This window comes from Cinclus cinclus, chromosome 14 (genome assembly GCF_963662255.1).
Source record: "Cinclus cinclus chromosome 14, bCinCin1.1, whole genome shotgun sequence".
Taxonomy (NCBI): Eukaryota; Metazoa; Chordata; class Aves; order Passeriformes; family Cinclidae; genus Cinclus; species Cinclus cinclus.
The window spans coordinates 5,222,045-5,249,187 of record NC_085059.1 but is presented as its reverse complement, the minus strand read 5'-3'; the positions used below and the strand labels follow the sequence as shown (position 1 = coordinate 5,249,187).

General features: G+C 48.8%; 2 protein-coding genes across 2 annotated transcripts; both read left to right on the top strand.

Moving 5' to 3' along the window:
• The first annotated feature begins 15,250 nt into the window (after positions 1–15,250).
• On the top strand, positions 15,251–19,193 carry LOC134049604 (protocadherin beta-16-like). Its single transcript, XM_062502155.1, has 2 exons — positions 15,251–17,680; positions 19,074–19,193. Exons 1-2 carry the CDS (start codon positions 15,290–15,292, stop codon positions 19,191–19,193), a joined length of 2,511 nt encoding a protein of 836 aa, XP_062358139.1. The 5' UTR covers positions 15,251–15,289.
• A 1,644-nt stretch (positions 19,194–20,837) lies between these two features.
• Positions 20,838–26,824, top strand: LOC134049803 (uncharacterized). The gene is made up of 3 exons (XM_062502477.1): positions 20,838–23,249; positions 23,712–23,859; positions 24,111–26,824. Exons 1-3 carry the CDS (start codon positions 20,838–20,840, stop codon positions 26,822–26,824), a joined length of 5,274 nt encoding a protein of 1,757 aa, XP_062358461.1.
• Positions 26,825–27,143: the final 319 nt, after the last annotated feature.

Sequence of the window (27,143 nt, the reverse complement as noted above, 5' to 3'; positions counted from 1 at the left end):
ATCCTGTGGGAAATGGACTCACAGGAAGCAGCATCTGATGCTCACATATGTCTTGAGCAGAAGGAAAGGGACTGCTTTGTGTTTCCAAAGGTATGAAATTTAAACTTTTTCTTAACTTTGCTGTTCCAGTAACTTGTGAGAAAACCTCCAGTTCTCTATCACTACTAAGGGCACAAAGCAGAGTAAAAGCTAAATTTGATTCATTCTATTGCTTTAAAATGTATTTTCTGGACACTCTGAGGTTAATTAATAGATCAGATGATTTTTGAAAGCTAACAATTATCTGGAACTCAGGAATCAAAGATGGAAAGGCTAAATACAGAAGTCATGTTTGACCTGGAGCATGTTAGCTCCAATGTTTGCATTTCACAGATACACGATGTGTTTTGTGATCATCCAACCTGCTCTGTGCATACCTGACCCCTCACAGAATGTAAACCACCTTTAAAAAGACCCCACCTACTAATTTAGAGGTATCAGATGTGAGGTAACACAGCACATGCCTTGACCGTGTCCTTTAGGTGTTATAAATTGGGGTTTATTTCCCTTTTCATTTCTTTAAACTGCTGGATAATGACAGGGATGTGTCAGATGCCCTTGCTGGGTTAAAGAGCCACCTAATAGATTTCTGTTTATCAGACTCTGGCCAAACCACCTGTAAATTCCCAGCAGAGACTGCAATTCCTCAAGTCTCTGTCCTGTTCTCCTGACCTGTTATTGCTCTGACTTCTCCTCTGAGAACCAGCAACAATTTCAAAGGCCACAGTGGTAGCTGAGTCACAGTAGCTACAAAGAAATTCTCTTTTCCTCTTCAGTGCTCTTCTGTTATCACGTATTTTGTCATCCATCCCAGTGCTGTTCAAGAGGTTGCCTACCAGTCTGTCCAGAGCCAGGTCTCTACATGTAACTTTTCTTTGTTCCTGTAGGAATAACACTGGGATTTACTGTATTAAAAATGCCTTGGTGTGCCATGCCAAACATTTCACAGCTCTCTCATCTGCTCACGGGGCCTTCTTGATTTTCATGTCTCAATGTTTATGTAATCTGAAAACTTTCCAGGAACAAATGCCATTATGTCTCTGTATCATTGGGAAAATATTATATATAGAATAAATCACTATTTATAGGACATTACAAGTCTCATTGCAATTATTTGATGCATTCACATTAATTGCAATGAGACTACCAACTTGACAAATTCCATTTGATTTAGCATGTGCCATTCTGATTTTTCATGGTGCTCTTGTTTTTAGGTTTTTTTATCTGAATGTTAGAGGCACAAAGCCAGAAATCTAGAAAAGTCTGATTATATTATATCAGCAATATCGTCTCCATTATGATTCCTATTTGTAATCTTGTCAGAGAAAGATATCAAATCCCTTTGACATAATCTGCTTTCCATTAAGCTGCACTCTCCTCATTAGGCTTGTGATGAGTTTAAGCTGTTGCCACACAACGAGAGGAATATCTACAACAAAATAAGATATGATGCAGTAGGAACTGGGGGTTTGTTTTGCTTCCTGATGGCTGAAGCACTTCTTTCCCCTTGCTTGTGACACTTGACTGTGACATTTGCCTTTGTGTTCAAGTCCAACAGCTGTGTTTTGGAAATCACAGAATGGCCTGGGTTTGAAGATCATTAAAGATGATCTTGTTCCAACTCCCTGCCACAGAGGGACACCTTCCACCAGTCCAGGTTGCTCAGAGCTCCATCCAACCTGGCCTTAAACACTTTCAGGGATGGAGCATCCAGATAATAACTAAACAAACAGCTAAATAATAAATAAATGAAGAGATAAATGAACCTGATCTGTTTAATTATTATTATTTGTCTACTGGCTGAGAGTCTGTACCACACACAACAGCAGCTGGAACATGCACGGAGGACTGCAAGTTTTCTATGCAGAATCTGCTCCAGAAATCTGATTCTGATGATGTAATCCCATAATACTTGGAACAGAGGACCTTCCAGCACTGGTAAAAAGGCAGGAGCAGAGCAGGTGAATTTATCTCTGGATCTCTGAGTAAGGATTATGGGGATCCATGACAAGAGCCAGGAAATCTCCAAGGCACTGGCAGGACAAGAGCAGCAGAGGCAAGGTCAGGCTGATCTCAGGTACCTCGTGAATAATTGAAAATAACAGATAAACATTCCACGGAGCAAAAAGGGAAAGAACCCACAGTAAGAGGTGCTTTTCCTCTGAAATACGTGGCCATTGCCAGCATGGCTTTCTTGCTATTTTCACGCATCTTTTTCCAAAAAATGATGATAATTTTGGGCCCAACCACTAAAATATCATGTATAAACTGACATGCTTCTATGACATTTTTAAAAATAATTTATTACCATCTTAACTTTTCTGCTCATTCAGGTAACACAAGTAACAAGAACATTTGTGTACTTTTTGTTTCTTTTCAAATCCTAAGAAAATAAAGTGTTCTAAGAATTTAGGAAATTTGCACCTCATTAAAAAAAAAATCTATTTCCAGTTTCTCTGAACAAAAGAAGAAAAATCTTATGCATATATATTTATATATAGTCCCTTATGATTAGAGAATATGTAATTAGAGTATACATATTCCTATAGGGAAATTTGCAATATTAATTCTTAAAGCTTCAGAATAGGCTTAGGAATTTGTTCCCCTGGGCCAAGAAACCAGCACCTGCAGCCCTCTGAAGTGTCCTCAATGTCTCTCACCATGTCACTAACTGACAGGGGAATCCCTTTCTGAGGGATTTTACTGTCTATAACCTCACACATTTTTATTTCAGAGGCGAGTGCAAATGCCTGTCCAATGGGAAACATTGCTTCTCATCTCTCCCTCCCTCTAATTTGATGTGAAACTTCAAGCGATGCATGAAGACCTTTTGTTAGAGCATGCTTTGGCTTTTGGAAGAAAAACATTTGACCATTCATATTGAGTCTTTTTTATTTGGGTATTCAGGTGGATTGGTAGTTACACCATCTTAGAGGCTGCTTTTGTTAGGTGCTATTCTTGGGCAGTCGGGCAAAGTTTTTCTGATTTTACCATTTGCTGTCAGCTCAGAAGTTTATTCCCAGGGGAAGTTTTAGGGGTTTGATTGATTCACCTTTGATAAAACAGTTCTGATGATAATTTGCATTTCCTTCTTATTTGTCTTGAGGGTCCTTTGGCTGTTATCTGGCATTGATGATGTGCTCTCTCTGCTGCACAACACTTCATTATACCTCTTAATCGTTATCTTAATACAAAACAAAGCTCTCTGCAAAGCTTTAGAAACTTTATAAATATCCTGCAACACACGCAGGGGACTGCATTACGTGATGCATCTTCCATTCAGGAATTCTTTAAGTGGGTTGTGCTTACTGCTATTGACCTCTGTGATGGGGTCATGGATCTCTGACAAAAATTTATGTCCAGCATCGTGGTGGCTGCTCCCATGTGCCATACACAGCGTGTGCATTGTGCTAATGTTACAACTAGATTTCAAATTACCGAGCTGACAGCAGATGGATAGCTTCTATGTAAGAGCAGAAAGCAGGAAAGTGTTTCAGAAGATGGTATCTCTTTCTTAAAATATTTATCTGTTCTTGAAGGCAGTGTAAATCAGAAGTTGTTGAACAGAGGCTGTCAGTATTACTAGATTTGTGTGATTATCTCTCAGAATTTCTTCTCCCATCAACTACAAACAAACCTATTTTTTGGCTATTGGTGGTGTGAAATTAAAGAAGATTCTCAGTCTTATCACATTACAGATATTCCTTTAGTCCACCTCTTACTGTTGGTACCAGGCCTCACTGGTTTTCCCCCTCGCAACACCCTAGACCAGTTTGGACATTTCTTTGTGGAAATTTCTTTGTGTTTTCAGCCAGCTGTTTCCCACTGTTCCAAAGCTGCTGAGCATCTGAGCCATCATCCTGAAAACTACATAAATAAAAGCACTATTATCATATTTGCTTTTGTTGTTGCTGCTGTTGCTGTTGTAGTCCACCTTTAGGCAAGAGTGCCTCTAAGAAAATTTTAGCTGTGTCTGGTGGTCTGAACTGGACCTCAATTATCTGTGCAATTCAACATCTGTCATGATTTTTCTGGTGTTCTACTTGTGAGCCACATGCATAAATAAGTAAAGATTGAGTACAAGGCAAGAACACTGGTTTATTCTTTTCACCTTAAAGGTTTTGCCAAATAGATTCTCTGATGCCTTTTTATGTGCATTTAGTAGGAAGTGGGAGTCACTCAGTTTAGCATTTTAATGTAAATAACTCATACTCCATCTACTGAGCAGCACTGCAGTGAGCATTTTTCTGCTCCTGTCTCTTTATTCAGTACCTTAGATTGGCAGATGTTCCTGTATTTGGCACACATTTTGGGATTAAAAAATTCAGTTTAAGGGATTTATTCTCCCAGGCAGCCCATAGTAATTGTTAACCTCTCTCATAATCACCTATGACTTTGTACTGGATTTAGAGGTGCTTTTTTTTTTTGAGTATTTCTTTCTTTATCTACCTTGATTACTACATCAAGGAATAGAATTAAGTAGATGAAAGAAAACAGTGAGGAAGAAAAGAAACATTTATTCAGTTGTTAACCACCACTTGCTAATGAGCGTAATGCATGTTTTGAGTGGAAGGCTAAGAATGTCTCCAGTCCTGTGCTGAAGTTCCTATCATCATATAACCAGAGGTGTCACTTTTAGAAGAAATAAAAAGGAGACAAGCTATTTTGCTTAAATCCCTAAGGTATAAATGGGAGATTTACAGTAGTGTGGGATATGCTTACTTCTCAAAATGTATTTTAAATCACTGAATCAGACATGGACCAACCTGGGAGTTTTACTTTAAACTGAAACACGTGATGAGAAATATTCTATTTGTGTATTCCTGACAGCTGCCTCTCTGCAGAGGTGCCTATGACCCCCTTCTTGATCTTCTGTAAAGATTAAAAGAGAAGATAAGCATGTAATGAATGTGGACACAATTCTTTAAGCATGTTTTAAGTGGTACAAGTACTTCCTGCATTAGAGACCCTGGCTTGACAGGGAAGCAAGTGAGGAGATTATTTAGCTGCTGGTGTGTCCTACACGAATCCCAGATTCCCAGGATTTAAGCTGGCTGCTGTCCTCACTTGCCCTGCAGCCCCAGTGCTGGGAGAAAGCAGCACACTGCTCGATACTGCTGCAATTTCGTTTTTGTTCAGTGGCAAGGGCAGAAACCCCAAGGGATAAACCGATCCCCGTGGTTGCTCCATGACCTACATCCCCTCCCAAACCCTGCTCAGTCCAACATTCTGGATTCCCCCCTCTCAATCCCAGTGCTTCACTCGTGACCCCGCATCTCCCCCTTCTCCCCAGCCTCTTGCTTTGAGCCTGGTTCCCTCGAGCCGAGATGGTTTCCCTGGATGCGAGCGTGTGCTCCTTCCCCCAGGGCAGCGAGCAGCACGACAGAAGCCAGATCCTGGGGACGAGGATGGTGACGGATGGGTGGATAACAGATGAATGGATGGGTAGGCAGATAAATAAATGGATGAGGGGATGGATGCATGGATAGGTAGATCTATAAATGAAAGATGAAAGATGATAGAGATAGATAGATGATAGATAGATAGATAGATAGATAGATAGATGATTGATAGATGATTAGATAGATGATAGATAGATAGATAGATGATAGATAGATAGATAGATAGATAGATAGATAGATGATAGATGATAGATAGATAGATGATAGATAGAAGATTGATAGATGATTAGATAGATAGATAGATAGATAGATAGATAGATAGATGATAGATAGATGATAGATAGATAGATAGATGATAGATAGATGATAGATAGATAGATGATTGATAGATGATTAGATAGATAGATAGATGATAGATAGATGATTAGATAGATGATAGATGATTGATAGATGATTAGATAGATAGATAGATAGATAGATAGATGATAGATAGATAGATAGATGATAGATAGATAGATGATTGATAGATGATAGATGATTGATAGATGATTTGATAGATAGATAGATAGACAGATAGATGATTAGATAGATGATAGATAGATGATTGATAGATGATTAGATAGATAGATAGATAGATAGATAGATAGATAGATGATAGATAGATGATAGATAGATGATTGATAGATGATTTGATAGATAGATAGATAGATAGATAGATAGATGATAGATGATAGATAGATAGATGATTGATAGATGATTGATAGATGATTAGATAGATAGATAGATAGATAGATAGATGATTAGATAGATAGATAGATAGATAGATAGATAGATGATAGATAGATGATTAGATAGATGATAGATAGATGATTGATAGATGATTAGATAGATAGATAGATAGATAGATAGATAGATAGATAGATGATAGATGATAGATAGATAGATGATTGATAGATGATTGATAGATGATTAGATAGATGATTGATAGATGATTGATAGATGATTAGATAGATAGATAGATAGATAGATAGATAGATAGATAGATGATAGATAGATGATTAGATAGATGATAGATAGATGATTGATAGATGATTAGATAGATAGATAGATAGATAGATAGATAGATAGATAGATAGATAGATAGATAGATGATAGAGAGAGAGATAGAGAGATAAAATAAAGAGACCTGCCTCTCTCGGGGGGTTTATCCCTTCCTCAGCCAGCCCCGGGTGTTCCCGGTCCGGCTCCTTCCCGTGACTTGCAGATTCTCCGCTGGGTTTTTCCTTTGTGGCGGCTGCTATCTGGTGGGAAAATGTGGGAATTGCAGCAGCCGGATCCGACCCCGCCGCCTCTGCCTCGCCCAGGGCAGAGCTCAGGGCAAGGACCGACTTGCTGCTGGTAATAAACTGCATTTAAGTGATCCCAAGGAGCGTCTAAGTCTCATCTAGTCAAGCCTGACCAAAAAAAGTGGTAATAGTTTTATATATGACAGATATTCAGGGGCTACGGACTGTTTCCTGTTAGCTCTTCCCATCATTAATGCAATCCAGGGGTTTTAATGTAAAAGTACATTTTTTCCCCCTCCCAACTGTATGAACCTGGCAGTAGGAGTATCATGACATCAGGACTGTGCTTCACCTATCCAGATATAAAGTCTTGGGAAAATAAATTAGCTGTCATGCACTTTCAGTGGTACCTGCTGAATGTGCTGGGTTTATAATTTGTAACTTTATAATTTTTCACTAGGAATGCTGTTTGTGCATCTGTCTTGAAACTGGTTTTCAGTTTGTCCTTGCCAGTGTGTCCCCTCCTTTAGAAAATATGATACAGATATGAGTACCTGTCTGTTGCCTAAACAATTAATAAACTCTTTCTGGATCTCTGCTTACAGAATGGATGTTTTATTTTCTGTGAGTCTCTTCTTTCTCTATAAGTCTCTTTTCTTTCAGAGCATCTACAAGCTGTTGATCAAAAGCACTGAGCATGTCAAAGGATCATCCAACAGAGAGACAGCTTTTCACTGTCCAGTTTTGTCAAAATGCAAAAGTATTTTAAAATAAAATAAAGATACAAGAGTGCGTGGGATAACAAGAATCTAAAATTCACTGCTTTGTGTAAATGACAACCCAGGTTCACTGGTCACTCTGTGTTCTGGGGGGTGGTTTAGTTTTGTGTCAGAGCTCCAAGGGCCACCCTGTGATCCCAGAGGTGGTCCCTGGCTTGCAGCTACTACTGGAATCATGTGGGAGAAAGTGATCTGCAGCTGAGGACAAAGGACATTAAACAGAGGGCCCCAAACCCCTTTGCTTCCACAAGTATCCTCCAAAAAAAAAAAAAAAAACAAAAAAAACAACTCTACTGTTTTGGTAAAGCATTATTGTAGACAGGAGACAGGTAAAGAAATTAAAGAAATTATAAAAGAAAAGCCTCATAAAACCAGGCCTGCTCTGCTAAATTAAAGCTAGCTTGTCACTTCTTTCTATGTGCACTTTGCAAGTTCCCATGTGAAAACAATCTTGGTATGAAAGGTTTGTTGACACAACAATTTAATTCTGGGTGTAAAATAAGTGCACTTATGCAAAAAATACAGTTTGTGCCATGAGAACCCACAAAAGAAAAATGTAAACACTTGAACCTTAGTACACATAAAATCACCTTCTGACCAATAAATGAAGCTGTAAGGATACTAATAGCCAATTGGAGTCAAACATGAGCTCTGTAAAAACTGGATAAAAAGGCATTATGTGAATAAAGAATGGGCTTTTCCCACATGAAGAAAAATGAAATCTTGGCTGATTTATTTCAACAAAACATAAACCAGATTTTTATGCTGGGGTTACACAGCTCTTGCCATTTAGCTGGATTTGGTTTAGAAACAGTGCTGGCCACCTATTTAACTGCTGAACTGGCCACTGTGTCTTAAGGAGCACTGGAGATTCATTGACAGGTGATCTGCTCCTAAATTCTCCTGTGCCATAAGTAAACATCATAACTCCCTTGGTCTCTGTCTTCTTTGAAAACCTCAGTTCAGAACTTCTGTTTTCCTTCCAGGCAGTGACCAGGTTGTCCACGAAGCTGTGCTTGAATCCCTTCTCCACTGACCTTCCCTTTAGGTAGCACTGGGCCAAGTGTCTGCAGAGCAGATCTCAGTCTGTTCATGCCACCCAAGGGTTACAGGATTTGGAACTTGGCTTGCAGAGGGGCCGAACTTGGCATCAGGAGACAGAGTTGTGTACTGGACACTTCCTGTTACACTGGCTGAGATTCTGGTTTGCTGCTACCTTCTGATAATCTGTCTGCTCTCCCATGGGACAGCAAGGCATTCTGAGGAAGGAAGGTGGAAGTGAGGGAATCTATGTCTTAAGCCAGAGACTGACAACTGGAGAAAGACCAGTGCAAGCATAAAGGATCATATATACACTTTCTTCCTCCTACCTAACTCATGTGTTTCTTCCTTCTTTGCATCCGTTTTGGCTCATTTCTGATGCGTGCACCTGCTTTGAGTTCAAAGTGCATTTTCTGCCCTTCCTGCTTCTCCACAGAATTCCCTGTACCCTTTTTTACTCTGATGGATTTGACCCCACTTTCCCTTTAATGCCTACTGTGATTCTTTTCTTACAGGTGCCACATAAACCAGCACCTCCCTAAGTTGTTCTCAGGGTAGAACCTGCCTGTGTGTCTTTGTCCTTACTCTGCTTGGTCAGCCTGGTCAAACAAACAGCTCAGTGCTTGTCCTCTCTTGGTCCATCTTTCCCTCCCCTAACCACTGCTGTCCCCTCCTTTGCTCTGCCCTTCTCTCCCTCACTTTCAAATTTGCTTCTCAGCTAAATCCCTGTTTCCTTGCTCAGATGACCAGGCAGATTTCCAAAATTAGCCTGTCCAAAACCAACCTATTCCCATAGTCCTTCCTTCTTGACCTGTCCTTTTAAGATAAAATGTGCTATTTATCTTCTCAAGACATAATATAATCTGCCTAGTTCTTATTTCTTATTAAAATTCTCAGTTGTTTAAATTCAAACACTTCCAATTCCTATCTTCGTGTAGCCAATCATAGAAATATTTCTTTACAAGCCTGAAAATTCTTGTTCTTGTTAATGAAATGCCTGTGTGGCACTTCCATTCGTGAAATGTCTTTTTCAAGGCTTTCCAAATATCGCTGAGAAAATCATCCTGTTCTCTGTTGCTTCGTGAAAAACACACAGAAAGCCAAGTGAACTTGAATTACCTGACAACCTTGTGCTTCTTCACTGCTGAACATGTGAGTTTCCATTTGAATCTGTCTCCTCTGAGTCCACCTAAACAGCCACTGCAGGAAATTGTGGAAGGAGTCATAAAGAAATTGAACAGAAGAATGTGGAGGGAAAACCTCAGTAGATTATACTTGCCCCACAATTTCTAGAAACTGAAATATTATTTGTTGGCCATTTAAGACCTCGGGACACAAAAAACCCATATGGGTTTAGGGATTTGTGAAGAAAATTTTCGCATATTTGACCTAGGAGTGAGACTGAAGGTGGAAAAATTGCACCCCACGAAGCACAAAATTTACAAAGACAAAAATACCTACTTGCCTTCAAATGGCATTCGTGGCAGCAAAGTGTTGCAGCTGAGAGGATTTATTTCCAAACGAGAAGTACTGAGATTGTCGTGGAGAGAGAGGATTTGATGCCTTTGAAGGATGGAGGAGATCTAAGCACACGTAGAATCACAGAACGGTTTGGATTGGAAAGGACCTTCAAGATCATCTTGTTCCAACTTCTTGCCGAGGACAGGGACACCTTCCACTATCCCAGGTTGTTCCAAGCCCTGTCCAGCCTGGCCTTGGACACTTCCAGGGATGGGACAGCCACAGCTTCTCTGGGCAACCTCAGGGGCTCACCATCCTCACAGTAAGGGATTTCCTGTTAAGATCTAGCCTAAACCTGCTCTCTGTCAGTCTGGCAGGTATCTTCTGTCCAGAATTGTCTTTGGAGACTGGAGAATGCAGAATGTCTCTGAGGAAAGGCATGAACTTAGACTGTTGAAGCTGGGAGTTTTCCTCTATTCTTTGAAGCTAGAAGGTACACAGGGAGGTTTTAGAGCAGATGGACTCACGACTGGTGTCATGAGAAAGGAAATACTGCTACCTAGGAAAAAATACGTTCTCCATCGTGTCTGAGGAGCAGCAGTAGCATTTCTGCCTCAATCAAAACACGGAAGTCCTGGCTTTAGAGGAGTCACTGGTCCCAGGGAAGATCTGTCCACACAGCAACACCTGCAGGCTCATCTTTAAGATATTCATTGGAAATCTATTGCAGCTGATGCAAGGAAGACAGAGGTTGATGATGCTGTTAATACTGAATTGGTTCTTGACTGTGGAATACTTTAGGAGAGCTCATCCAACAGATGGAGATCTCCTGAAATAGAAAGTATTTCAAACTCAGCTTCCCACAAACAACCTGTGCTTGGAAACGCCTTTATTTCCTGACTTCTGGAAAATGTAGAGCACAGCACATGAGATTATATTTCATGTAATTATAAATTATAATGAATTTTGAAGCACACGAGAGCACAATGTTTGCTACGTTTGCCCGTGTCTTGATTAAGCACACTTGACAGAAGGTTTGTGTAGGACGTTTCACATTCGTGCAAAAAAACCAAAAAAAAAAAGAAAAAAAAGTCTCAAAAAATACTAAGGTAGCGCATTTATGTGCCAGAGTCCAGGTTAGAAATATATTTCAGAATTTCTCCTTGCAATATACAGAAGGTGAAAGAGGAGATTCCTGCCGAGGCTCGGGGCGTGCCAGTGGCGCTCTTGGCCAGCTCTGGGCGCTCATTGCTGCTGCGGGGCTGGGGGACACCAGTGAGCACCAGCCCGATGCTGGCACCGCCTGAGAGCCCCGCAGAAATCCCCCGGAATAGTCCCTGGTTTAAATCCTTTCCAAAGGATGAGCCGGGAATCGCCGCATGGAGATGTGCCTGGAAAAGCCAAGAGCACAAGGCGAAACAGGGAGTGTGGAAGATGGAGACGGCCACTCAGGGCCTGGGAGGATTTGGGAGGATTTCACCGGAGGTCTGGGGCGGCTCAGAGTCGCTTGGTTGGTTGGTAAGCACAGAGTTACTACCGGGAGTAAGAAATGTTTGCTTTTACCAGAGTGATGGGGAAAGCAGTCACAGAATTGAGTGCAGACACGGGGAGGAGGCTGGCTTATCTCGGAAAACGAGCCTCGGGACAGATGCCTCTGCTATTTGCAGCACAACCGAGAGCCGGAAGGTTGGGAATGATTCTCCCAGCTTTCCTCGCGTCTGTATCCAGCCGAGAGCTCCGGCCTCCAGCTCCGCCGGAGAGCTGGGAATTCGGGGCGCTGCCTGACTGTTAGAGATGAAAGAAGAAATCCATCCTGGGAGCTGTGTGGGAAGGAGAGGTCGGGAGTGTTTGTCCGTCTTGGCACTCAGACATGGAAAATGCTGTGGCTCCGAGAATTATCTGTTCTGCTCTGGAGGCTCCTCCCAAGCCACCCTATCCTCAGGGTGTGCTGGAGGCGAGCGGACAGTGCCTCCAGGGATGGAGGAGAAGCTTTAATCCGAGAGCACCACAAAACCGGGCACGGGACCGCTGAGATTTCATCCAGCAGATCTCAACTCCCAGATGAAAGACCAAGAAGGATTTTGGAAATTGAAATTGCTCAGACTTCAGAAGTGCGAGCAGAATTTTCTTTTAGCACCGCGGTGTTCTGAAACACGGAGACATACCAAGAACTGGGTAGGATATGTTGCTGTAATGCTTTTCTAGCATAAAATTTTAAATGACAGAATTAAAAGAACTGGTTTTACGGTTCTTCTTAGGATAAAGACATCATCAGTAAGACAAAAGATGAGGAAGCCTGCAAGATCACTGTATGCCTGAGGAGATAAGTGAATTCTCTGGAAGTGAATTCTCTGGAACTTTTATGCAAGTCTTTCTAACTATGGACATAGTTCCTTCGTTTGTCCTAAAATACAGTGTGCCTCCGTCTTGGAGTATTCAAATTTCTTCTTTTTTTTTTTTTTAATTTTTACCCGTCCATTTCACTGTCTTGACCCAAAGGAAAACACTAGCATTAGCTCTCCAGTGCTGCGCGGTAAGTGACCCTCTTTATAATTTCTCTAAAATCTGGAAGAATATAAACGTCGGTCGAAGAGCAGCATCTTCTGAATAGCAAAGATATGGTTACAGCCAAGAGCTCAGTTAAGGATCACTGTTCTTAAACCCCTCTACAGCAGAAGCTGAAGGACATTATTTCCTTTCTGAAATGATGGCAGCAACAATAATTTGGCTTCTTTACTCGGGCTAGGACGTGTCTATGAAAGCTCTTCTCAGCCTTTGTCCTCCCACCTGCTGCGCACTGCTGGCGAAAATTAGGATAAGTAGGTGGAAATACACATTTCCCCCCTCGGAGGTGCCGAGAGCTGAAAAAAACAAACACAAACGAAGCGTATTACAGGTGTCACAGTTCTTTTTGTGATGCAAAGAGATAAGCACGTTTGTCTTCTCTGTTGGTGATAATGATCGCAGCTCGAGGGATGGACGCGTCCCTGGAAGGGAAGAAAGGAGGAGCGGCCCTTTGATGTATGTTAGTGGTTTAGACCTTATCAAGTCAAGGAAGATAAGAGGAAGTCGCCGAAAATTGCTTCATTCGTGCAAGATTTTTCAGTAGCTAAAGTTTCCGGGAATCCTAAAGTCAGCCCTAGTTGTTATTTTTTCCTACCGATACAGTCATGAAGTTTTTGTTTTAAAACAAATCAAGACATCAGAGAATATCTAGCATTTGACCTCTTGAGTATCGTTTGACAACGTCGCTCCTTTCAGCAAAAAAAAAAATAAGGGGAAAACATCCAGGAAATTAAAGAAAAGGTACCAAAACCAAGGTGATTATGATACTTCATAATAATATTTTTTTAAAGGTAGTTTCTCTTATAGTAAAATGTGAACTAAAAATGCTCCAACGACAGATATTTGCCTGTGCAAATACTACTTTATTTTCTCCTTCATTTTTTTGATTCTCTAAGGGAAAAGTTGTGCTGGGCTCGCAGGCAGCTGTGCACATCCTCAGTGTATCGGTCGCAGAAGCAGCCGAGGTGTAAATCTGTCTTCAGGGCCACCATACCTGCCTGACCCTGAGGTTTTTATCCGGTTTCCGGCACGAATCCTGCCTCACAGTACTGGACTGTGCTCAGAACCCCTCGGTATCTCTTTCCACCTCCGTTTTCCCACGTTTGTTCCAGGTCTGCTGTAGACATCTCCCTCTTCGCGAGCTTGATTCTGTCTCTAAACATCTCATAATAAACCTTGCAAATTCCTGGACCACTCTCAAACACCTCGCAATCAATTAGTTCTCTTCCATGACACTTTTTCTGATAATCCGTGAGAACCTTTAGAACTTTTTTCCTTTATCTTTTACAAGAGTTTCTTGTTGAACCTCTGGAGTCCACGTTTCAATTGTGCTTTTAATGGCCCATCAATTAGTGTGATGAGAGCCTTACCTTTGCTATTGTCTCCGTTAGCTCCTCATTAGCATTTGTATCTCGAGGAGTTTAACTTAGAAGCTCCGTTTGTTTCCTCGCCTTTTGTGTTAACCGGCTGTTGGCCATATATCCTTAGGCAGATACAGGACTTCAAGTTTAACATCTTTTCCACGTAGAAAACTGTAAAAGTCGGGCAAGGTGTGATATCCACTAAGAAAAAGCAGCATTAGGATGATGTGCCTTAAAGTAGAATCCTCATCCTGCTGCGCTGGCGAGCTATGGTCAGACGTTTACTTAGGGACAATTCCTTGTCATGTCTCTGGCACCAGCTCTCATTTCCAGGAGTTTCTCTGACTCGCCACACTTGCTAATCGCCCTGTGCTAATTGCCAAGTGGAGAAGGGAAAGGAAAAGGTCTTCTGTGGCAGTTCATCTTGCTGTGTCTACACAACACAAACTAAAAATTGTGTATGAAGAGCCCGTGGTTGCAAGTCGGGATGCGATACCCAGAGCAGCGCTCTGTAAACGGGCAGGAATCCCAGTTCCGATGATAGTATAAGGTTAAAATGTCCCTAAAATCATGGGAATTGTATAGATTCATTGGATGGTAAGAGAGGTTGGGTCTGGTAGGCCTGACAAAGGGAACTAGACAGAAGGAATGAATTAGATCAAGTGAAACTGCACCTGTGTAATCGTCATATGATAAATGATGCCATTCTTTGGTAGTTGAGTAGTTATTGTTTAATTGTAATAAGAATAACGAGAAAGACGTTTGGGGGACCTGATGAAAATTATGAGAATCCATGCTTGGATAAAATCAATGTATACAATGGAACAATATGTGTTTAATAATTAATATATAGTTATATAACGAAAAGGAGTATAAAAACACGTTCATCTCCAATCCATGTTGGAGTCAGATTTGGGTTTGTACCCCGGCTCCCAGAGCTCCTCAATAAAAGCACCTGCATATAATCATCCTGTGATTATGTGTTTCCACGCTAACACCGAGAGAGGAGAGCATTTACATCGCACCTTTTTTCTTCTCTTTGGCACAAAGAGTGAGGATCCAAGCAGCAAACCCCGAGCCAGCAGCGCTGCCCCGATTGAGAGGAAATATTCTCCCTTCCGACGCTGGGTGGGGATGTCGGCTGCGGACCGGCGCTGTCCTCGGTCCGCCCCGGGTTTGCAGACACAGGGAGACAAAAAAGCCGTGGGAGCTGAGGCGCTCGCAGAGGAGTCGGAGCACTCGGGGGCTTCCAGATTCCTTCAGCCCAGGATTGCTGGACAATATCGCTCTGCTTCTGACTCTACTAAAAAATTCTGGGAGTCGCCGAGTACGGTGGAAGGCTCTTTTGGAGAGTGATGGCGTGTGGGAGACGGAGCGGAGACAAAAAGAGGCAAGTGATCCTGTTTATTCTGTGTATTTGCGTGTGTCAGAACGGGGCTGAAACCCTCCGCTACTCTCTGCCGGAGGAAATGGAGAGGGATTCCTTTGTCGCCAATATTGCAAAGGACCTGGGGGTTCCTCTGAGCCAGCTTGCAGCTCGCAAGGCCCGCGTTGTGTCCGAGGGGAACGAGCAGCTTTTCCGACTCAATCAAAACACCGGTGTCCTGACGGCAAAGGAATCGCTGGACAGAGAGGAAATCTGTCCGCAGAGCGATACCTGCACGCTATTCTTTAAGATATTCTTTGAGAATCCATTGCAGCTTATCCGAGGGGAGGTGGAAGTTCGTGACGTAAATGACAACTCGCCCGTGTTCCCGGAGAAGGAGATGGTTTTAGAGATTCTTGAAACAGCATCTCCTGGGTCCCGTTTCCCTCTGGAGAGCGCCCTGGACAAAGACGTGGGCATTAATGGTTTGCAGAACTACAGCCTTGGGCCCAATCCTCATTTCTCCCTCGCTATCGGAACAGCAAAAGATGGAGTAAAATACCAGGAACTTGTCCTACAGCGCCAGCTCGATCGTGAAGAGCAGGGAGAGCTGAATTTGCTTCTGACTGCCACCGACGGGGGCTCACCACCCAGGTCGGGCACGGCTCAGATCCGCATCGTGGTACTGGATGCCAATGACAACATCCCGGTCTTCGAAAGGGAAACCTACGAAGTGCGCCTGGCTGAGAACAGCCCCCTGGAGCAGCTGGTGGCCAGAGTCGCTGCCGCGGATCCCGATGAAGGGTCCAACGGGGAAGTGCGTTATACATTTACCCAGACATCGGAGCGGTCCCGGCAGCTCTTCCAGCTGAACCCGACCACGGGTGAAATACGAGTCGCGGGCAAGCTGGATTTTGAGGAAGCAAAATCTCACAAGATAGTGGTGAAAGCTACAGACGGCGCGGGGCTTTCTGCGCATTGCAAAGTGCAGGTGGAGATCCTGGACGTGAATGACAACGCCCCGGAGATAGCGCTCACCTCCCTCACCGCCTCCATTCCCGAGGACGCCCCGCCGCGCACCGTGGTGGCTCTGTTCAGTGTGCGAGACCGGGACTCGGGGGACAACGGCAGGACGGAGTGCTCCATCGACGGGGACCTGCCGTTCAGTCTCACCCCCACCTTTGATAATTACTACGAACTGAGAACAAGCGCTGCTCTGGACAGGGAGAGGACGGCGGAGTACAACATCACCATCACAGCCACGGACTGGGGCACGAAGCGGCTGAGTTCTCAGGAAAGAATCTTCGTGCAAATATCGGATGTGAACGACAACCCCCCAGAGTTCACACAGGAGCTTTACATTATGTCCGTCACGGAGAACAACATCCCCATGCTCCGGATCGGCAGCCTGAAGGCCACGGACGCCGACGCAGGAGAAAACGCCCGAGTGAGATACGCACTGGTGCGGCAGGAGGGCAAAGAGCAGCCAGAGATATCAGTCAACGCTGAAAACGGGGATGTTTATATCCTCCGTCCGCTGGACTATGAGAAGGTTCCTGCCTTCGAGGTGACAGTGAGCGCAGCCGATGGCGGCTCCCCGCCGCTCAGCGCCCAGGCCGTGCTACGCGTGGTGGTGCGGGACGAGAACGATAACGCGCCCGTGCTGCTGCACCCGGCCCCCGACAGCAGCGCGGCCGGAGAGCTGGTGCCGCGCTGGGCACCCTCCGGCTACCTGGTGGCCAAGGTGGTGGCGGTGGACGCGGACGCGGGGCAGAACGCGTGGCTGTCGTACGAGCTGGCCAAGGCCACGGAGCCGGGGCTGTTCCGCGTGGGGCCGCACAGCGGCGAGGTGCGCACGGCGCGGGCCGTGACAGAGAGGGACGCGGCCCGGCAGAAGCTCATCGTGCTGGTGCGGGACCGCGGGCAGCCGCCGCGCTCTGCCACTGCCACCCTCGCCGTGGCACTGGTGGATGGCTTCTCCGAAGCCCATTTACGGGTGAGCGAGGAGGTGCCGGCCCCCGAGCCCGACGGGCCGCTCACTCTTTACCTCATCGCCTCCCTCGTCTGCGTGTCGGCGCTGTTCCTCGCCACCGCGGTGGCCGCCGTGCTAGTGAAGGTGCGGCGGGCCAGGCTGAGCCAGACGGAAACTTTGCCCACGTTCCCGACGAGTGCCACGGAGAGCAACGCGGGCTCCCTGCCCCGCAGCTACGTGTACGATGTCTGCTTCGCCGCCGGCACCGTCAACAGCGAGTTCCGATTCCTCAGACCCCTCTTCCCCTGCTTCCCCGCCGGGCTGCCCCCCGGCCCGGGCGAACAGCGGAGCTCGGTGTGCTCGCAGGACGCGGCCACCCTCGGGGGCGAAGGCGGCTGGACTGCACAGGTGAGGGACTGGCTGGGCTGAGGCGATGGGGCGAGCAGGGGAGAGGTGTGGCACGTCCGGGCAGCAAGGACTATGGAAGCTGCAGAATTTCTAGGGGAGGAGTGGGAGGAGATGATAGGGACGGTCTCAGAGCCGCTGGTCAGGGCTCACAGGAGGGTCCAGCAGGGCTTAGCTGCTCCACTAACCTGCTCCACTCACCACGCCTCTCTGCATCATAGGAGGATAGAACATTTTGGGTTGCAATGGACCTTTAAAATGCTTTAAGTACAAGCCCTCATGCAATGAGCACGGATACCTTCAACTAGATGAGGTTGCTCAGAGCCCCATCCAACCTGACCGTGGATATTTCCAGGGATGGGGCACTTACCAGCACTCTGGGGACCTGCACCCGTATCTACGCTGAGTATTCGTGTTAGATCAAGTCTTTGACGTCGCTTCCAAGGGGAGGAGTTGGTCCATGAGAAGGTGAAAATACAGGTAGAGATGTGTCCCCATAGTGGGTCCTGCCCACGCACTGTGTATAGCTCATAGTGACCTGGAGCAGGAATGACACCATTCCTAGGGTCACGTCCTCCCGGAGGTGTCAGTGTGGGAGTGTAGTGGCCTGTCCAGCGTCAGATGGGACTGCGGGGACAACTGTGCAAAGGGATGTCACCAACGATGTCCCCTGCCCTGCTGTTGGGAGCTGGTGCTCGGTGCTGCCATGTGCCATTCATCAGGTGGCAGCGCTGAACTCAAGCTGTCCCACAAACTGCTGGAGGCTACGGAGCTGCGAACCTCTGCTGTTAAATCCCCTCATGTTTTTTGTGACTTGCATGTATAGTGTTGGCCAGAAAATTGTGGTTATCAGAGTCAGTCACCTCTTAGTATGGGATTCTGCGGGGACTCCATGGAGAGTTTCCAAGGGTCCATCTAACACTTCACAGTAGACTGGATGATGAACATAGTTGAGGTTGAAGAAATAGAAATACCATCAGGGTCAGTTAATATTTTCTTTTTTTATAACCACTGATGACTTGGACTCAATTTACTGCGGGTTTTCAGGATCACAGTAGCCTCAGGGAAGGAAGGGACCCTTCTTGATACATCAACTTTAAACCACATTCACAGTTTGTGAGAAAGTGGTTTTTGCTTGGGACTCTTACCATTTTTAATTACTCCAAACTCATAAGAGTTCTATTCAGACTCATATAATACCTTTTTGGAGGACAGTTTCTGACTTCAGGGGTTCTCCACTCAGGTTAGAGACCCCACCAAGTCTTGCCTTGTCTTTTGCTCTCGGTAGAGAGGAGTGGTGTGACACCAGCAGTGGTGTAAGACATCCTCCAAGCTTCTCGGTGACCCCTGCTTTCCTTCCACACCAAATGACAACCGCTCTCTCTGTTCTTTACAGGGCAGTGCTCCCCTCTCTGAAGATGTGGGGCCTAGAGCTGCAGATGCAGTTTGCCCTGCAAACAGGGAGCTGGAGCTAAATGTCAGTTCCGACCAAAACCCTTGGCTCGCCCATCAGTGAGTGAAGAGAAAGACAAGTTTGTCTGTCCTCACAGAGAAAAGAGAACAAAGAAACCAAACATCTACCTAAAATGTACCAGGGAGATGAAGCCTTCCCTGTGAGAGTACTTTTCCCTTAAGCAGTGTTTTATTCATGTAGGTATTTTGTAATTGTGATGTCGATGGAGGAGGAGAACCGTCCTGCATGTTTGTTACATAATAATGTATAATCGTGAGAGTGCTACCGCTTCTACATACTTCGAGAAATACCGAAAACTGGCAGCAGATCTTTGACTTCTTGTTACACCGCGTTCTCTGGAGGGGTTTCCTTTCGTGCTTTGTTTGTTTCTTTTCATGGAGAAAGCTTTGTAATAATATGTTAATTTTCTTCCGTGTATTCAACACTAGGTGAAACAGATATTATGCAAAATTAAGTGGTGCTTGCAAAGGAATTTCTTACAAAATATGCAGAAGATGTTTACATTTTGAACTGCTGGCATTGCCACACTTGACATATTTGACCAGGATTTTACAGGTTCTCCTAATTGTAATGAGTGGGCTTTGAGCAATGTAGTCCTTCTTCCTTTCTCTTTTTTTTCCCCCCATAAAGTCGAAACTATCATTTCGCGATTAAAAAAAATAAATAAGATAATTATAAGTATTGTGTGGGTTTTTCAGTAAAATAGACGAAACCAGTCACAACTTAGGACACTGTAGAATATAGGGTGTCAAGACGCTTTCTGTTTTTCTTTCATCCGTTAGTATTAATCTATAAATTAATGTGATAAACCTGTCCTTGAACCATTTTGAAGAATCAAATGAGTGATGACAGAAAACAATAAAATCTACTTGCAACTCCCTCGGCTGTCTGGAGTTCACTTGCCACAGTCACCGCCGAGGAAACAGGCAACCCAAGAGCAGATTTCGGGAATAAATCCGTGCATCCGGAGTGGAATTTATGCAGGGGAAATCAGAACGACCTGGGAAATAGAGAGGTCTCAGAAGACGGAGCAAGGCAGAGGGTTTTATCTGGGTGGAGCTGAGGTCTGAGATTCTGACCTCCAGCCCATTCCCAAAGTACCCCAGCAGGAGAGGCCGTGAACTGCGTGGACAATCTCGTTCCATTCCGAGAAAGACTCTGGCGATAGCTGCCGTGGTTCAAAGATCACCTCACCTGGTGGCTGGGCCCCTGGGACAGTACACAGGTGTTTCAGTTGAACATCTGGAAAATAATTTCTTCAAAGCGTTCACAGTGGGGGGGGGGGGGGGGGGGGGGAAGGGAGGGGGAGCCAAAACAAAAGGAACAACCCAGCTTTAAATAAATTCCGTTTTGAAGTAGAAGGCATTGCTCATTCAGCCGGTGACCACACTTTGAATACGGTCGCATGGACGGTTAAATCTCAGTGCTTTGACCTCGGGAGAGAGAAATCGAGCGGTTAATCTCTGCTTTCCGAGCTTTGCGCTGGGAAATCCTCGAATCCTTCTGCAGATCGGCCGCCTGGTGCCGCTGCTGACCGCGGAAGCTCCGCGCAGCTCCCAGCTCCGCCACCCCGCGATTCGGGCGGGCGGGGCTGCACCATCCCGGCCGGCTCCGTTCGGGGGTCGGCAGGCTGTGTCGGCAGCTCCATCCGGCTTACAGGAGAGGAGATCGGGTCTCTGGAAGGGAATGAAGCTGAGGAAGAGCGAGGAACCGCTCCTGGGGAGAGCGGTGGCTCTGATCTTTGTCCTCTGCGTCTCGGGGATGAGAGCAGAAACCGCTCGGTACTCCGTGCCCGAAGAGGCGGAGAGAGGCTCTTTCGTGGCGAACATCGCTAAGGATTTGGGGCTAAGCGGTGAGGAATTATTGTCTCGTCAGGCTCGAGTCGTTCCTGAAGGAGAAAAGCAGTATTTACAGCTGAACCAGCACACCGGGGATTTGGTGGTGAGAGAGCAAATGGACCGGGAGGAGATGTGTGGACAGAGCGAGCCGTGCTTGGTGCGTTTCGAGGTGCTGCTGGAAAACCCACTGCAGTCCTTCCGAGCTGAGGTAAAACTCACTGACATAAATGATCACGCTCCAGTGTTCCTAAATAAAGAGATAATTTTAAAGATGCCGGAATCTGCAGTTCTGGGGACTAGGTTTTTGTTGGAAAGCGCTCACGATCCAGACGTGGGGAACAATAGTCTTCAGCATTATAGTATCAGCTCAAACGAGTATTTCCATGTGTACACCCAGCGGCGGAATGACGGCGGGAGGTACGCGGAGCTGGTGTTGGATCGAGCCCTGGACCGGGAGCAGCAGGCAGAAGTTGTTTTCAGCATCACGGCTGTGGATGGCGGGACTCCACCGCGGTCTGGCACAGCTTTAATCCGCGTGGTAGTCCTGGATATAAACGACAACATCCCGGTATTTACCCAGACTCTGTATAAAGTCTCTGTAAAGGAAAATAGCTCCCAGGACACCATAGTGGTGGTAGTGTCTGCTAGCGATTTGGACGCAGGAACGAATGGGGAAATAGTGTATTCCATATTTCGAAATTCAGAGGAAAATCTCCAAACGTTTAAAATAAACCCAGAGACAGGTCAGATTCGACTCAAAAAGCTTTTGGATTATGAAGAAAAAAAGACCTATGAGATAGACGTCCAAGCGACAGATGGAGGGGGCCTGTCCACGCATTGCAAGGTGGAGGTGCATGTGAAGGACGTGAACGATAATGCCCCCGAGGTGATCATCACCTCTCTCACCAGCACCCTCTCCGAAGCCGCCCCGCCGAACACTGTGGTGGCCCTCTTCAACGTGCGGGACCGGGACTCGGGGGACAACGGCAGGACGACTTGCGAGCTGACAGGAGAGCAGCCCTTCAGGATCACGGTGCTGGCAGCCGACGCGTACGCGCTGGTGACATCAGAGACGCTGGACCGGGAGCAGGTGGAGGAATACAACGTGACGGTGCGAGCTCGCGACGAGGGCTCTCCCGCCCTGTCGGCGTCCAAAATCCTGTTCTTGCGGCTCTTGGATGTGAACGACAATGCACCCAGCTTCACGCAGGCTATTTACACCATGGTGATGAGCGAAAACGAGCCCGCGGGAAAAAGCCTGGGCCGCCTCAGTGCCACGGACCCTGACGCAGGAGAAAACGCCCGAGTGAGATACGCTCTAGTGCCGCCACCGACAGGAACCCTCGCCGCGGCATCATTCGTGTCAGTGGACGCGGAGAGTGGGACCGTCCGGAGTTTGCGCCCGCTGGACTATGAGAAGGTTCCTGCCTTCGAGGTGACAGTGAGCGCAGCCGATGGCGGCTCCCCGCCGCTCAGCGCCCAGGCCGTGCTACGCGTGGTGGTGCGGGACGAGAACGATAACGCGCCCGTGCTGCTGCACCCGGCCCCCGACAGCAGCGCGGCCGGAGAGCTGGTGCCGCGCTGGGCACCCTCCGGCTACCTGGTGGCCAAGGTGGTGGCGGTGGACGCGGACGCGGGGCAGAACGCGTGGCTGTCGTACGAGCTGGCCAAGGCCACGGAGCCGGGGCTGTTCCGCGTGGGGCCGCACAGCGGCGAGGTGCGCACGGCGCGGGCCGTGACAGAGAGGGACGCGGCCCGGCAGAAGCTCATCGTGCTGGTGCGGGACCGCGGGCAGCCGCCGCGCTCTGCCACTGCCACCCTCGCCGTGGCACTGGTGGACGATTTCTCCGATGCCTTCCAACAGCTTGGCCACGATCCTGCAAGCGGACAGCAGCCGCAGGAGGCCGAGGAGGAAATGCTCACGACTTACCTCATCGCCTCCCTGTGCTGCGTCTCGTCCCTTTTTCTCTTGTCCGTCCTCGTCTTGACGGCTAGCACATTCTGCAAAGCTCGGGTCCGGGCAGAACTTCCTCCTCCCTCTCCCATCTGCTACGCCGATGGAGATTTTGCCAGCAAAGGCTTGGCTGTGGGCAGCACTGGCACTCTGTCGCCAGCTTACCGCTACGAAATGTGTCTGACCAGCGGCTCGGGGACGAGCGAATTCCAGTTCCTGAGGCCCATCCTGCCAAGCCCTCATATCAATGCTGAGGCGGGGCTGGACAAGGGCGAGGAGCCGCTACGCCTCTCGCAGCCTGCCTGCGTCAGGGAAGCCCAAGAGGGGAGCATAGCCGCTCCTCTCTTTTAGCTGAAAGACTGGCCAGCAGAAGTGTGCCGCCATCCCTGAGCCGCGCTGGGATGCGAATCCGTCCTCACCCTGAGATTCCACAGTAGTTGTAGTGCCGTTCCCTACTGTTACACGCCTACACTCCCTGTATAGGATCCAGGCCGGTTTCTCCTACGGGGGAAGGCACTTCAGTCCCTCCGAGTGCAGCCTCTGCCTCATGATGCCCTGGAAAATACAATCTGCCGCTTTTGCCTCTGGGTCTCTCCAAGAGCACAGAATTGCCTATAGAAGACGAGAGCGCGGGGTCGGGTCTCAGAGGGACGAGGCGGGACGAGAAGCAGATAAAGGTGATAGTGAGGCTCCACGACTTCCCCATGGCCACCCCCGATCGTGTCTTCCGCCTATCATCCCGAAGGACATGAGCGCGTCCTGCCACAGGAGCCCCAGAATGTGTGCGCGGCTCCGCGGGCCGGGGCGAGCGGCAGCGCGGGCTGCGGGCGGCGGCGGGTGCAGTCCCAGCGCGCACCGCTGGGTGGTGCCCTCGGCCAAGGCGGCGCCGAGCGGCTGCGGCAGCGGAGGAGGCCGAGCCCGGAGCAGAACCCAGCCCAGCACAACCCAGCCCAGCACAACCCAGCCCAGCACAACCCAGCCCAGCACAACCCAGCCCAGCACAACCCAGACCAGCACAACCCAGACCAGCACAAACCAGCCCAGCACAACCCAGCCCAGCAGAAACCAGCCCAGCACAACCCAGCCCAGCACAACTCAGCCCAGCAGAAACCAGCCCAGCACAACCCAGCCCAGCACAACCCAGCCCAGCACAACCCAGCCCAGCAGAAACCAGCCCAGCACAGCTCAGCGCATCTCGGACGAGCCGAGCCGAGCCGAGCCGAGCCGAGCCGGGCGGAGGTGGCAGCGGCTGCGGCGGCGAGCGCTGCCCCGTGTCACCCGCTGCCGGGACACGCCGGCCCCGTTCCGAGCCGCCGGCGGAATCTCAGCCAGCCACGGAAGGCGCCCGTCCCCCACTCCGCCGCTTTCCGCGCCCAATCGCCCGGGACATCCCCCACACCGAGCCCGGCCGACACCGCCGCCGCCGCCGCCGAGCCATGGCGATCGCAAGGCAAGTGCTTTGTCTCTCTGCTTTCCTCTCGCTGCCGCACGCTCGCGCCGAGCCCATCCGCTACTCCGTAGCCGAGGAGGCGGAAAGCGGCTCCCTGGTGGGCAAGCTGGCGGAGGACGCGGGGCTCACGCCGCCGCAGCTCTCGGCTCGCCGCGCCCGCCTGGTCTCGGAGGACGGCCGGCAGCATTTTCGCTTAGAGCGCGGCTCCGGCCGCCTCCTCGTGGCGGGGAGGCTGGACCGGGAGGAGCTGTGCGGCCAGGCCGCCACCTGCATGCTCCCCTTCGAGCTCCTGCTCTCCGACCCGCTGCAGTTCTTTCGGGTCGAGGTGGCTCTGCACGATATCAATGACCATTCGCCAGTTTTTAGGAAGGATCGTGTCAGTTTTAGGATCCCCGAAACGAGCGAGCCGGGCTCTCGTTTTCCGCTGGAGGTGGCTCGCGATCGCGATATTGGCAGCAACACTGTCCAGGCGTACAGCATATCACCGGAGAACGAGTCTTTCACTGTCTCCTATGGTAGTCGGAATGCGGATGACAAATATCTTGAACTGGTCTTGGAAAAGCCGCTGGATAGGGAGGAGCAGGCAGAGATGAGTTTAACTGTAATCGCTGAAGATGGGGGCACTCCTCCCAGAAGTGGCACCACCGAGGTGAAAATTGTTATTATAGATGCAAATGACAATGCTCCCACCTTCACACAGCAGGTGTATATTGGAAAGGTCCTGGAGAACACGCCAGAAGGTTCTGTGGTTCTGACTGTTGTGGCAAACGATCCAGATTCTGGTGTTAATGGGGACATTTCCTATGAACTCAGTGATACAGTGGGGCAGAGCGACACAGCATTTGAGATTGACCCCAAATCTGGTGAAATTAAACTCACAAAACCTCTGGACTTCGAGGCAGCAGAATCTCACGAGCTGAGTGTAAGGGCCACAGACGGTGGGGGTCTCTCCGCAATCTGCAAAGTGTTGGTGGAGGTGGTGGATGTGAACGACAATGCCCCCGAGCTGGCGGTCAGCTCCTTCAGCAGTCCCCTCGCCGAGAACGCCGTGCCCGGCACCGTGGTTGCCCTGTTCACGGTCAGGGACCGCGACTCTGGTGCCAACGGCGAGATCTCGTGTGCCCTCGACCACGAGCTCGTGTTCTCCCTGCGGCCAGCCTACAAGAATTACTATGAGCTGGTGACAGTGAGCGCGCTGGACCGCGAGCACACGGCTCAGTACGTGCTCGGGGTCACGGCAGCAGACGCGGGCTCGCCTCCTCTCTCGAGCACGCACACCTTCACCGTGGCCGTCTCGGACGTCAACGACAACGCCCCCGTCTTCAACCAGACGTCCTACACCATGTATGTGCGGGAGAACAACGTCCCCGCGGTGCTGGTGGGAGCCGTGAGCGCTGCAGATGCCGACGCGGGGCTCAATGCCAAGGTGACCTATTCCCTGGCGCCGGTGGCAGCGGCGGAGCGGCCGCCGTGCTCCTGCGTGTCGGTGAACTCTGAGAGCGGCCACGTGTTTGTGCTGCGGCCCCTGGACTACGAGCGCTTGAGGCAGACCGAGGTCACGGTGAGCGCCTCTGACGCGGGCTCTCCTCCCCTCAGAGCCAACGTCACCGTCCGCCTTGTCGTGCTGGACGAGAACGACAACGCGCCGCTCGTGCTCTACCCAGCCCAGGACGGCAGCCCGGCGGCCAGCGAGCTCGTGCCCGTGGCGGCCGAGGCGGGCTACCTGGTCACCAAAGTGGTGGCCGTCGATGCCGACTCCGGACAGAACTCCTGGCTCTCGTACCACCTGCTCAGGGCCACCGAGCCCGGCCTGTTCACCGTGGCTCTCCAGAGCGGCGAGGTGCGTCTCAAGAGGCCGCCGACCGAGAGGGACAGCGTGAAGCACAAGCTCCTCGTCCTGGTCACAGACAACGGCAAGCCCCCGCTCTCAGCCACCGCAGCTCTGAGCGCGCTCCTGCTCAAGGACTTCTCCGACGTGCGCCTCCCGCACGGCAGCCCGCCCCCAGACCATCAGGGCGACTCCCTCACCACCTATCTAATCATCTCCTTGGTCTTCGTCTCGCTCCTCTTCCTCGTCTCCACCGCCGTCTTTGTGGCTCGCCAGGCGTGCAAGAGGAAGGAGCTCGAGCCCGCCCATGTGCTTTACGCTGCCGACAACTTGCAGAGCGGCCTGGCCGATGCAGCCGCTGCAGGGACCCTGCCCCGCGCCTATTGCTACGAGATCAGCCTCACCACGGGCTCGGGCGACAGCGAGTTCAAATTCCTCAAGCCCGTCCTGCCCAGCCTGCCCCCACAGCCCTGCGCCGCGGGCCAGGACCCGCATGAACAGGAACAGGATTTCCCCCGTGTCCCTGTCAGCACAGAGGACGTGGCACCGGACTATGCTGGCACTCTCTCTGCTCCACAGTTCAACGCTCTTTCCTTTGACTAGCACGGCGTCTGCACGGACAGGGGCTCCGTGGCTCACGGGAGGAGGGCATCCAGGCTGCAGCATGTGGGAAGGGTTCCTCCACAGAAATCCTGTGTATCCAGTTGGCATAGAAAATCTCCTGGAAATTCTTTAGCTAAAATTTCGCTTCCACCCCCAAAAACACCGATAGCGAAACAAAGTTTCCGTGGTTCTCTCCCTCACGCAATAGTCTATTTTATCTCTATCTCAGCCACTTCAAATCGCCTTTAGTAATGCACTCCCAGCTTGGTTCTTGCCTCTTGCTGTCAGAACAGACCTTGGAATCATTTGTTTTCGATCA